The sequence below is a fragment of the Mus caroli genome, unplaced genomic scaffold (assembly GCF_978045245.1).
Source record: "Mus caroli unplaced genomic scaffold, Mus_caroli_1 scaffold_2, whole genome shotgun sequence".
In the NCBI taxonomy this organism is placed as follows: domain Eukaryota; kingdom Metazoa; phylum Chordata; class Mammalia; order Rodentia; family Muridae; genus Mus; species Mus caroli.
The window spans coordinates 111,380,745-111,393,927 of NW_028227257.1; the positions used below are offsets into that span (position 1 = coordinate 111,380,745).

The 13,183-nt window shown below is 40.5% G+C and overlaps 1 protein-coding gene across 2 annotated transcripts; it reads left to right on the forward strand.

Annotated features, from left to right (window-relative positions):
- The first annotated feature begins 507 nt into the window (after window positions 1-507).
- Spc25 (SPC25 component of NDC80 kinetochore complex) lies at window positions 508-12,207 on the forward strand. Of its 2 annotated transcripts, none has more exons than XM_021155686.2 (7): window positions 508-672; window positions 1,501-1,653; window positions 1,758-1,823; window positions 4,158-4,304; window positions 6,830-6,934; window positions 9,805-9,903; window positions 11,058-12,205. In XM_021155686.2, exons 2-7 carry the CDS (start codon window positions 1,515-1,517, stop codon window positions 11,180-11,182), a joined length of 681 nt encoding a protein of 226 aa, XP_021011345.1. In that variant the 5' UTR covers window positions 508-672; window positions 1,501-1,514; the 3' UTR covers window positions 11,183-12,205. The 2 variants fall into 2 exon arrangements, with proteins under 2 accessions (XP_021011345.1, XP_021011347.1); XM_021155688.2 differs by lacking the exon at window positions 508-672 and adding an exon at window positions 1,034-1,132 and having other exon boundaries at window positions 11,058-12,207.
- Window positions 12,208-13,183: the final 976 nt, after the last annotated feature.

Consider the following 13,183-nt stretch of genomic DNA (forward strand, 5'->3'; position numbering starts at 1 on the left):
ACATCTGAAGGACTGGCGACATGGCTCAAGGTTGCACTCAGGCAGAGGAGAGGCGTTTGATTGTCAATGGCTCACAACCGGTCCAGGGGATCCGATGCTCCCTTCTGTAAACACGTACAAACATAAAAATTAAATAAGTAAAATACTCACGATAAAGCAATGTTATAAAAGCTTGGGAAATTCAAACATTTAAGTTTGGGTAAATAGTTTGGTAACTTCAGGGATGTTTCAGCCTAATCAATCATAACTGGAGTCTTTCAAGAGGATTTTCCGTCATTTCCAAAATAAAACGAGTGCAAGGAAGAAGGAAGTATACGTCATAAAAGAAAGCAGTTACATTTCAACTTTTACATTTTTCTTCATTCTGGGGCAATCCCTTCTAGCTACTTCACTACAAACCGCGTCCGATTCTGTCTCAGCAAAGAACTACGAATCCCAGAATGCTCTGCTCCATAGTTGTCCGCGAGAATTCCGCAGGCCGATATCAACCAATCCTTGCACGTAGAGTCTGCCCTGTCAGCCAATCAGAAGACGGAATTGAAGGGCGGGTAAGCAGGCGGTGGAGAGTTTGAAATTGAAAGACAGCGCGCTGGAGGAGCAGCAGACGTAGAGCGGCGGGCTAGTTTTTGCCGGACCAGTCAGGTGGAGACGGCGGCGTTCCTGGCCGCTCAGGTCGGGAGCCGTTTGAAGGGTTGTGGGGCTTCGCCGGCCGCACGCCCGGGGTGAGGGAAGCCGACCTGGGCATGTCGGCGTGGGTCCGCAGAGCCTGGAATGCGGGCGTCCGCTGTTAGCCGCGGAGTTCGGGTCCCGGCGCTGCTCGGTCCCGATCACCTCCCCTCTTCCGCCCTGCAGTGGGAGGAGCGAATGGAGTAGGCGGCCAGGGGTCGGATGCAGAAAACCTGCAAGTCTGTCTGTCCCCCAACCTCTTCCTCGGTCTCGTTGCCTGCGAGCAGGTCCTTTAGGAGACACCCGGGTCCTGTTAAAACATGACTTGAAAGCTTCGTGCAACCTTGTTTTGGTTATATTCTTTCCTCTCCCCCACCTCCCTTCATGCCTTCAGAACAGATTGATGCACATCCACAACAGTTAAGCCCAAATTGGCTTGGATCATCCTGTTGCTAACTACCGGACTGTTAGTGGGTTATTTTATCTTATGTTTTATTAGGTTCTGGCCCTATGTTGACCAGGCTATCTTTGGACTCAGATATCTGCCTCCGCCTCCGACGTGCTGGGACAAAAGGCGTTTTGTTCACACCCTGTTGTGTTTATTTAGAAAAGGTCTCTTGTATATCAGACTGGTCATGACGTTGGCTGACCTTTACTTCAGATTCTCCTGCCCCCAGCTCGAAATGTTGGAATTAAAGTCTACCTTTATATTAGCTGAGTTGCTCAATTATTAACCATTCTGTAGCAAAGTCAACCTGCAGACGTAAACTCGAAAATGTGGCTTATTTTGGTGTCGATAACAACTAAAATACAGCTTTGTGCTCTGTTTTGCAGTGTTTTAAACCATAATGGGTGAAGACGAACTGGCACTCTTAAATCAAAGCATCAATGAATTTGGGGATAAGTTCAGAAACAGACTCGATGATAATCGTAGTCAAGTGCTGGGACTCAGAGACGCCTTCAAAGACTCCATGAAAGCGTTTTCAGGTACTGCCTGCCCTTAACTCCTAACCTGTGGGTTTTGCTGGTCTTATTTATTTTCTACAGTTATTTCAGCGGGCTTCAAATATCTCTTGTAATTTGTCTTTCAGAAAAGATGTCTTTGAAATTAAAGGAAGAAGAAAGGATGGCTGAGATGATTTTGGAATATAAAAACCGTAGGTGAATCGTTTGTAGATCATATGTAGATTGGCTTTTAGATTGAAGGTCTTTATCGTGAAGTCTTTTTTTTTTTTTAAAGATTTATTTATTTATTATATGTAAATACACTGTAGCTGTCTTCAGACACACCAGAAGAGGGAGTTAGATCTCATTAGGGATGGTTGTGAGCCACCATGTGGTTGCTGGGATTTGAACTCAGGACCTTCAGAAGAGCAGTCGGGTGCTCTTACCTGCTGAGCCATCTCACCAGCCCTATATCGTGAAGTCTTAAGTAAGTCAGTGTTGTGAGTGTTCATACATTAACACACATGCATCAAAATTCTATTTTCGGGAGCTGGAGAGATAGCTTAGCTCAGTGGTTTAAGAGCTCTGGCTGTTCTTCCAGAGGACCCAGATTCAATTCCCAGCACCCCCATGACAGCTCACAACTGTCTATAACTCCTGTTCCATGGGATCTGACACCTTCACACAGAGATACATGTTGTCAAAACACCAGTGTACATAAAATAAAAATAAATTATTTTTAAAAGATTCTGCTCCTATCACCAGCTTAAAGTTGAATATCTGCATTGTCTAGAACTATGAATATTTTTTCAGTATTTTTGAATGCTATGTGAATGGTATCATTTTATATGTATCCTGTCTCTTTATTTAACTAGTATATGTGTACGCCTATGTGTAAAGGGCAGCCTTTAAAAAATTTTTTTTTGTTTTCACATTGGAAATTTCAGCCAAGGAACAGAGTTCCTCAGAACTTTGGGGTCTGGTTAATATTCTAACAATCATATTTTTACCACCATTCTTTCCCTGTCATTTCTATGGATGTCCAGATATTTCAATTCCGGGTCTGTATCTTTTATTGAATTCTCACACATAAGCTGTAAAGCTGGAGCCAATGGGTCGATTATTTTGTTTTACATATTTATTTGCTGCATATATTTATGTGTAGTTATATATTCAGTGCTCTCGTAGGTCAGAAAGGGTATTAGATCCCCTGGAAATAGAGTTACAAATGGTTGTTAGCCTCTGTGTAGGTGCTGGGTGTAAAACCATCAGGTGCTCTTAATCCCTAAACCATGTTTGTAGCTCCCTGGATTTTTTTTTTTAGTTTCTTCAGGAGTTTTGTGTAAGGTGTGGTTTGGTCTTATTCCCCACCAGCTTTTCTGAGACCCACTCCCTTCCCAGGCCACACACCTTTAGCTGTCTTTTTAAAACCTTCAAGACTGTGTGCTGCCCAAATAGTTTTCTGCTGGCATGTGCTCACCGTACCAGGGGCTGGGTTAGTGTTTTATGTTGACCTAGGAGCTCATAAAGCACGGCCGTCTCCGACTTTCTCTGTAACTTTCTCCGTAGCAGAGCATGACCTTAGCTTCCTGCCTCCGCCTGTTGAATGCTGGGATTCCAAGTGTGTACCATCACACTCAATGTATGGGGCACTAGAATGAAATCCAGGACTTCCCACATGGTAGGCAAGAGCTCTACCACCTGAGCTACAAAGTGTTTTATTAAGCTTTATAATAACACTTTAGAAAGATAACCCTATTTTATTTTGAGTGTGTGTGTATGAGAGAGAGACAGAGACACAGACAGGCAGACCATGGTATATGTTAGAGGTCAAAGGACAATTTACAGGAATTGGTTCCTTTCCTACCCTGTGAGGTTGAACTTCGTCATCAGGCTTAGCAGCAAGCACCTTTACCTACGGAGTCATTTCGTTGGTTCTGTCATCATATTTTTAAATAAAATTAGCTTATATGGCTGTCAGTGAGTGGAGACCCGGCAATGTCTGTGTTTCAGTTTCAGAATTATGCTAACTTTGTAAGATTTGATAATTTCATCACCATTTTTTTCTGTCTTTTAATACATTCCAGAAAAGCTTACAAAGCATTAGAATTCGCTTTCTTCATGCACTGTGAAAAGCTGTCTTGTAGGTTTGGACTGTCCTCTGTGGTGGGCTTTATTTTAATGTACTTGGAATTGAAGGAGTCACAATCCTTCTGATTTTCTGTTTTGTTGATTAATTTGTTTTTTATTTTTAGAAGCATTTTACTGTATTTTAAAGACAACTAGTGAAGCAAATTTTCTTTAACATTACGATTTTTGAGTCATTAGAATATGTTTATTAATCATAGAGGCCAAAGAATTGTGAGTTTCAGGCCATCCTGGGTTTACATAGGTTCTGTCTTTAAAACAAAACATAAAGACAATTTCATTGATCTTCAGGAAGTTGGCACTTTTGTGCTTTTCTTAATTTTTTGTTCTTTTTGGCTTTTTTTTCTCCCGTGTCATAGAATAGGGCATATATATTTAATGCCGTGTGTTTCTTACAGAGCTCTGTAAGCAGAATGAGCTCATTCAAGAAAAGAAAGAGAATGTGTTAAAGATGATTGCTGAAGTAAAAGGCAAAGAGCAAGAGTCGGAAGAGCTGACGGCTAAAATCCAGGATCTCAAAGAAGAGTACGCTAGGAAGAAGGAAGGTGAGTGTCTGTTTCACCTGAAGTAGCCGACTGCGTTTCAGAGCAATGGCGCTTCCTAGTGTGCGCCTGGCCGGCTCCACTTTGTGGAAGTAGACTACACGTAAGGGCATAGACAGACCAGCATCTCTCTACGTATCACTTAAGTCACACAAGTGGGCTTACTTTTCTTTTTGTGGTTTTTTGTTTGGTTTATAAGGTTTTGTCCAATTTTAATTACAGCCAGACCTTCATATCATTATTGCTCCTGTTGTAACTAAAATTGGACAAAGCTTTTTAGTAGTCTCATGTAGCCCGGTCTGGTCTCAAGCTTATAACTAAGGATGCCTTTTGAACTGGTCTTCCTGCTCTCCTGTCCAGTGCTGGGATTGTAGACCTGTATCGCCATGCCATATCTGTGTTGAAGAATCCCTTTAAGAACTTAGAAACTGTTGACCATAACATGTCTGCCAGGCAGTGAATGCTCAGACTTAACTAGTGAAAGTACAGAGAGTACATACCTGCAGTGCTCACCCCTAAAAGGGCTATCTGTATCACACACACACACACACACACACACACACAACCCTACCTACCTGCCAAGGCCCAAGGGAGCATCACAGAGGAGTAACAGAAAGAATGTAAGAATGCGGAGGAGCGCTGTGAAACCTTTTTTTCCCGGACATGATATGGCCAGTGTGCTCATGAACTCAGTAGCTGTGGTTACCTAAATAAGTTTGGGCTGTCAGCATATGATAGGCAGAAGGGCCCATGAGACCCCACTCTTCGAAGACTATTGGTAGAGGAATTTTAATCCAGCAACATTGCTGCTTTGGCAAGGGATCCCGTCCGGCTGGAACGCAGACATAGCACACACCTTTAATCCCTCTGGTTTATAGCCATGCCTTTGGTACAAACCTTTACTCCTTAGCAGTGAAAGTAAAGTTAGTTTCTAGAAGGAAACAACCATGTTTGAAAGTGAGGTTTAATTGAGGGGCAGACAAAGTGATGAGTCAGAGAAAGGATACATCCAGCTCTCTTGAGAACAGGCAGGGAAGAGAAGACTTAAGAGAACCCCCACAGAGAGTCAGAAAAGAGGCAGTAAAGAGGCAGTTTTAGTGGGAGAGTTGAATCAGTTCAGTCAGTGCCTTGTGTGGAGTTGAGGTCAGTCAGTTGAGGCATTTGAATTAGGAGTCAGTGTAGTGGAGTTGAGTTCGTGAGTTCATGCCGTTCATTGCAGGTTAGCAGAGGCAGCTGAAGTCAGAGAATAAGAAGGAGCCAGAAGATTAGAAGAGATTGCCAGAGTTTAAGGCCAAGCAGAGCTGAGAGAAGCCAGTTTGAACCAGTCAGCTTGAAGAGGTGTTTTGAGCTAGAACAGCTGGGTTGAACCACCTAGCCCAAGTTCAGAACTAGAAAGGGTTTCTTCATCAGAAAGCCTCTAAGATGACAATAGATCTGGTGAATAAAGGATACTATTGACATTGTTGGGGGGCAGGGAGGATGGATTTTACTATCTTCAGTGGTGTAGCTGCTGATAGTAAGTTGCCATGCCCTAATAAATATATTTCCACCCTTGCTCCTGCAGGAAACTCAGCAGGTTAAATTCAGAGAAGGAAGTAGGGGAGGGAGGGCACCTGTTAGGGAAGAAGCAGAGTTTCAGCAGGAGAGGAAACATAATAAGCTGAGACAGGGTAATGGAGGTAAAAAGAGTGTGTGTGTGTGTGTGTGTGTGTGCGTGTGCGTGTGTGCATATGCATATGTGTGTGTGTAACTCAGTGGATTAAAAAAAAAAAAAGACTAGCTGGGCGTGGTGGCGCGCACCTTTAATCCCAGCACTTGGGAGGCAGAGGCAGGCGGATTTCTGAGTTCAAGGCCAGCCTAGTCTACAAAGTGAGTTCCAGGACAGCTCGGGCTACACAGAGAAACCCTGTCTCGAAAAAAAAAAAAAAAAGACTGCAATCTCTGGTTTAGAAAAACCATTTCTGTAAAAACTTTGTTTCTTATAAAAACTTCCGTATTCAAATGCTTCATTTAGAAAGAAGACTTGAAAATAGCAGTTTGTTTGGCCAATGCTTTCTCTTACACAGTTAGTATCCGAGACTAAATTGTGAAGGTATGCTTCTCATCTTATTAGTTAGGGTTATTTGTTAGTATTGAACCAGGATTTGTTAGCAGTTGTAAACCAGCCTGAAATAAGGCTGATTTCTCATGGAATCACAAAATATTCTTCCCATGAAGCAGTTAGTATATATTTGTCTAGGCAGCAAACAACAACAATAACAACAACAATAATAATAATATAAAGGAAATCAATTTCTAGGCTAGTTATATAAATTTCTGCCCTGATTACCTGTGCTTTGAACAATTTTTCTCTTCCATCTTGAACATAATCCCCTTTTATTGTTTGTTAAAGTTAGAAGTTGAATAAATATAAACAGATTGATATGCCTGGTATAATTTTTTAGTAGTTTTCAAGTTTCCTAAAATTAATTGAAAAAGCCTTAAAGTGAGAATTATCCAAAACATTCAATACTGTTTTTAAATCGTAGCCATTTCCACTGCTAACAAAGCTAATGAAGAGAGATTGAAAGGACTGCAGAAATCAGCGGATTTGTATAGAGATTACCTTGGACTAGAAATTAGAAAGATTCATGGTAAGTTTCTTGCTCTGTTATGTAGAAGGTTAGAAAGGGGTATCTAGAGAAGAGAAGAAGCTAAGAGGTATTTTTAGTGAAAACTATCACATTAGGTTTGTAGAAAATAGGCCAACGTCCCATCTTTTAATCATCTAAATACAAATATTATTGCTTTATTTACCCAGTGTCTAATGAAAGTTTGACATGGTTGTCAAAAAAAAAAAAAAACAAAAACAAAAAAAACAAAAAAAAACAACCCAGTCAAACAAACAAACAAAAACCATGCAATACTTACTGTTCTTGGTTTTCACTGGCATTTGTATCGAACTCAATTGCCCTCAGAATAGTGATTTGTGAATGCTGGTGTAATTACTCATTAATGTACTATGATTTATTCCATCTTTTATAAATTGGATTGCTAAAACAATTGGGTTGTATCTGTTTTCCAGCTTTAAAAATACTGTATATAATTTCTCACTTGGGAGGAGCCTTTCTCAGAGGGGGATTGCTAGGTTAAAGGCACATGGGTGTTTTTCAGGTTGTTATCTCTGTATATGTTAATTGGCTAGATTGGCTAGTGTTTTGGGGCTTCCTAAGATCACGCTCAGGCTCAGTGAGTCATGGACGAGACTCACTGTTGTGCTGGTCTTCCTTAACTCATAGGGAATTAAGAAGGAATACCATGTACATATTAACCACAAAAAGTGTGTGTTTGTGTGAGTGCATGTTTGCCTTGCACCCTTGTGGAGGTCAAAGGTCTGCTTGGGAGAATTGTTTCTTCCACCATGTAGGTTCTGGGGATTGAACTCAGGTCATCGGGCTTAGTAGCAGTCACCCTTACCTGCTGAGCCATCGCCCAGTGCCCCTCCCCCATTAGTTGTGCTTTGTTGATATTATTCTGTGTTCATAATTGTGGGAAGGACACGGTGTGTGCATGGAACCAAGAAGCACCCTTTATCATAAACTGCCAAATGTAAAGCGTTTGCCTGACTTGTGAGAGCTGCGGAAGCAGCTCAGTTGATCCAGAAGAACGGGTGACCAGTAGAGAGAATCACAACTGCAGTGGACAGAAGGGGGCCGGGCTGGCGCCTGCTGCAGAACTGATAGATTGTGTGGTGCTCAGGGAAGCACCAACACACATTGATGTGGAAACTTAGGGGTTCTTTGGAGAGTCGGTTCTGTTGGAGGGTGTTTTGCAGAACATCCTCCTTCACAAGTCTGCCGTAGTCTTTCACCTGTGTCCACTGCAGGAAAACACTCCTGTGTGTTTTTGCCACCTCTGGTGGGTGGTGGGCTACAAGGGAGGTTAATGCATTTAAGAACCATCATTAAAAATAAAAACATTGAAAAAAGTTACAGCACATAGGTACTGTTTGCCAACTGATTAAGTGAGAGGAGTGCTTTCTGCTCTTCTGTATACTCAGTGGGACAGAAAACGCCCCAGGAAACCCTTGATATATTATAATAACCTGAGTATATTACCAAGTCTTTGTTTGGTATGCACACCCTTCCCAGTACTCGTAACAGTATGAAATCTAGTATACTGACCTGTACTTCACTCTGAACTTGAATGTTAGATAAGTCTTCCCTAAGTTTCTGAAACTTCCTTTTACAATGATAAGAATTTTAAATATGATTTCGTTTATGCTATAGAAGAAACTAAAGTGTATGAATTTATGCTTTGTGGCAGCCAACTTGAATTTCTACCAAGCAATTATTTCTTTTTTTTTTTTTTTTTTTTGGTTTTTCGAGACAGGGTTTCTCTTTATAGCTCTGGCTGTCCTGGCGCTCACTTTGTAGACCAAGCTGGCCTCGAACTCAGAAATCCGCCTGCCTCTGCCTCCCAAGTGCTGGGATTAAAGGCATGCGCCACCACGCCCGGCGCAATTATTTCTTTGGGAGCATTTTAGTAGGTTTTTTTTTTTTTTTAAATAAATTAACTAGAAGAATATAAAATAAATTAATTTAACAATACATATGGGTTTATTGTAGTAAAATACATATAAAACTAATTTGTTTTAATCATTTTAAAGTGTATAATTCATGACATTAATTATATCTACAGTGTTGTATGACTAACATCAACCACTGTAGATTTATATATTTTATTACCCCAAACAGAAATTTTGTAATAACTATCCATATTCATGGTTTTGGGTTTTTTTGTTGTTGTTGTTTTGTTTTGTTTTAGCTCCCAGTAACCTTGAATTTATTTATTTATTTATTTATTGATTGATTGATTGATTGATTGATTTATTGTTTCTGTGAATGTATCTTACCTGTTCTAGCTATTTTATATTGTAGGATCATATAATATTTGTTCTTTTGCATCCTTACATATTTGTAAGGTTTGTCCATACTGTAGCTATGTATGAGAGGTTCATTCCTTTTTATGTCCCGACAATGTTTGTGTGTTTGTGTCTATGCACAGTGTGTATATACGTATTGTTGTATTCAACTGTTCATCCATGGAGGGGCGGGCAAGTGTGTGACACCATTGTTTTCACTGCATACAGTGACCCGGTGAAATCTGCTTTTGTCTTTTCCAATTGGAGTTTTTTTTAGCCTTCCCAACCTTAGTGGGTATTTAATTTACAGATATTTTCTTTCATTTTGTGAGTTGTTTTCTTTTTCTTGGTATTATTGTTTGAAGGAAAAAACAGAGTGTAATGTCAGTGATGTCCAAGTCCAAACTGGTTAAAGTACAGAGCCCATACTTATCAGAGATGGAGCGGGGTGTGTGTGTGTGTGTGTGTGTGTGTGTGTGTGTGTGTATGTGTGTGTATGTGTGTGTGTGTACGTGCGCGCATGCCTGTGAAAGTATCTCCACTGAGAACCTTGGCTTCTGAGTATTCTCATATTGAACGGTTTATAATCTCTTTCTTCAGGTAATAAATTGCAGTTTATATTTACTAGTATTGACCCTAAGAATCCTGAGAGCCCATATATGTTTTCCATGAGCATAAATGAAGCTAAGGAATATGAAGGTAAGTATCCCGTCTCTTGTGTCTAAGATCTGCCTCAACTGTCATTTGACTCATTAGGAAAATTGTGTTAATGGTACACTAAAGACCATAATTTTGCCTTAGAATGGCGTTTTTTCTATAATATTTACATTTGTCATCATTGTGACTAATTTCTAGATCATGAATGTAAGTTCCCGGTATAATAAAGACATTTATGTAAAAGCAACCAAATCTTCACTGCCATATATGTCAGTGCTGGAGCACTCATCTTGCATGGGAAGAATCTAGGCTCCATTTTTAGTACTGCAAATGAAAGGGACAGAGGGAAAAGAAGTGATGAAGAACTGCAGAAGATGTAGAAATGCAGACAGATGGAGTGAGATACAATAAGAGAAGGACTGAGAAGAGAGAAAAGGGAAGAGTGGAGAGGAAAGGAGACAGAAAATTAGGAGGGCAAAGAGAAAGAAAGACATAGGACACATGGAAAGATGAGGATGGAAGAACAAAAGGGAACATTTTGTGCTGTTTCAGGATATTTCTATTTATAGGAATAAAAGTTTGATGTGTGTTTAAAGGTTTAAAAGAAAAAAAAAAAAAGATTTTGCATTGAGTTGAGGCCAAGTAAGGTAGTTCTTGCCTTCAATCCCAGAACTTAAGAGGCAGAAACAGATGGATCACTGTGAGTTCAAAGCTAGTCTGGTCTGTTGTAGGTCAGCCAGACCTACATAGTGATACCATGTTTCAATGCCAATTCTCAAAAGAATTGGTATTGAAAATTAAGCCTTTTTTCATATTATGGAAAGAAACTAGATGCCAACCCAAACTTGCACAGAAAATTATGTTTAATAGTTAAAACAAATGTACGTAAGAAAGATGATAGAAATAGCATTCAAGTGTCACTCAGCTCTCAGTCCTTTGGATACCATGTTTAGATTTAAATCAGGATTGCAGTACTTACAATTTGAATATTTAGGGATTAAGCAAAGGAAAGGACTAAAGATTACTTGTGAAATTCAAATGTATTAGTATATCTTTATGCACAGAGCATCTTAGTAAAGTATAATTGCCATTCAGACCAGCTGAGAGCCTAAATGGAAACACTGCCTAAGTGGAAACATTTCTACACACACACACACCCTCCCTCATTTAACTCATCTTCTTTGTTTTTCCTCTAGTGTATGACAGTTCGCCTCATCTTGAGTGCCTAGCAGAATTTCAGGAGAAAGTCAGGAAGACCAACAATTTTTCAGCCTTTCTTGCCAATGTTCGGAAGGCTTTTATAGCTAAGGTTCATAATTGATATAGGTTTGTTCTTTGTTACTGTATATATCCAGAGGAATTCTCATCTCTTGTCCCTGTCATTTTTCTCTATTTTTGTGTGGTATTAAAGAAACTAGAATATATCATCCCAAACCATGCCTCTTTGAGGTAACATTTGTGAGCTGAAAACAGTTAAGCAGCAGCAGAGTTAGAAAACCTTTGCCCTCCCCCAGTCTACCTAAACATGGGACCTAGATGATAGAGGTATCTAGCTCTGTACCCACAAAGATAGAAGTTAGTCGCTTACCACTGCAGACGTGGCACCAGAGGAATTGACAAGCCTTGCTTCATTAATTTATTCCTGTAAATATATTCTTCATAATTCCCCATCTGTGGAAGTCAAAAGACAAATCTGCTGTCTGTCTTACATGTTGTAAAATCCTACTGTTCTCTGTTGAAGATGCTGTGTAAACCTGACTAGGCCACTGTTTGGGGTTCTCCTGTATTGTATGCTCTGCATGTGTTAATAAACTTGCGTGGTGTCTCCCAGTCTTTGTAACTATCTCTTCAGTATGACTTTATGAGGATTGAGGAGAAATAGTTTGCTCTCTCACAGGGAGGTGCTGAGTCCTGCATGGCCTCTGTGGAAGGGAAGGCTTGGCTCAGTTCCTGTCCCTGGAGCAGAACCAGCAGGGTGTGGGCCTCCACGAGTGTTGACGGTTGCTAGGCTTGAAGCTTGTTTGTATAATAATGTACATCATTTACTTTATGTTCCTCCTTCTGGAAATATTCTCCTTGCCAAGGTTATTGGGGAATGTCCTCTCTGCCAATGTTAATGACTCTATGATAATCAGAGACAGCCAGCCAGAGTCCTGGAGGTGAGGTGTGTCTAATATCCTTAGCAAAATGGTAAATGCTATGACTTTCAGGACAGCCCTCAAGGGTGTGGGAAAGAACTCTAAAAACGTGAGTTCAAAAATATATAAACAGGATTTCTCAACTATGGAAAATATAAGGATGCAATATGAATTATATGAGGGATTCATGGACCTAAAAAAACAAAGGCAGCTGCGTTAATGAGCCAGCATGTCAGAAGATAGAAAGGCAGGCAGATTCCTGGTCAGCCTGGGACAGAGCAAGTTTAGGCCCAGGGGTGGTAGGAATGGCAATTTCAGAATGGGATCCCACCCAGCTAGCTTATTGTCTGAGTTATCTTGATGAGCTTTCTGGAGAGCCAGCAGGAGCAGAACACAGAGCTGTCAGCTTATATGCTACAATTAACCTCAAGTCATTCATTCGCCACTCCCAAACACCCCTTCCTCAGGACCCCCTTTCCGAGCCAAGTTCAGACCTTGACAGGCAGGTATTTCTGTAAATATTTTTATTAAATCCTAGGGGGAAATATATAAGGTGAAACAAGTCCTTTAAAAAGTAAAACAAGAATCGATGAGATGATTCATTGGGTATAAGTACCTGCCACCAAGCCTGGAGACCCAGGTTTAATCTCCATGACCCACATACTAGGAAGGGACTGACTCCCAAAATGTGTTCTCTTCCGTCCTTGCTGCGGCATGTATGCCTGCATGCACGCACACAACTTACATTTTCAAGTGAAGTGTAAATCCTTATGACTAATTATGCTTTGTGAGTTAGACACAGGAAGAGGTTAACAACAACATCTGTATTTTGGTCCCCTAGAGGAACAGAAACTACTACAAATTATAAAGAGAGACTTGCTGGATTGGCTTACGTGACTAGAGATGAAGTAGGCCATCAGTAGCCGTGTGCACACCAGACACTCCCAAGAATTCAGTTCCTCAGTCCCTGAAACTGGAAGCAAAAGGGAGACTGGGGAGACCTCGCTATTTAAAGGTTGCAGTTTCTGAGCATAGAATGTGGTCAGGGAAGAATTGGCTTGGTTACTTAGTGGTACTAAAAACTTCTGCCATAAGAAATATGTACATATATTCCACCGCTTATATAATTAACAGCCTAGTTAATAGTTTAAGAGCATTAATGTTAATATTATATTCTATGCAGC

What these genes read in the sequence shown, in the direction of transcription:
- Spc25 (XM_021155686.2), top strand. Translation starts at nt 1,515, where the DNA reads ATGGGTGAAGACGAACTGGCACTCTTAAATCAAAGCATCAATGAATTT. An exon ending in GTACGCTAGGAAGAAGGAAG is followed by an intron (nt 4,305 to 6,829) that starts GTGAGTGTCTGT and finishes TTTAAATCGTAG; the next exon opens with CCATTTCCACTGCTAACAAA. An exon ending in TGAAGCTAAGGAATATGAAG is followed by an intron (nt 9,904 to 11,057) that starts GTAAGTATCCCG and finishes TTTTTCCTCTAG; the next exon opens with TGTATGACAGTTCGCCTCAT.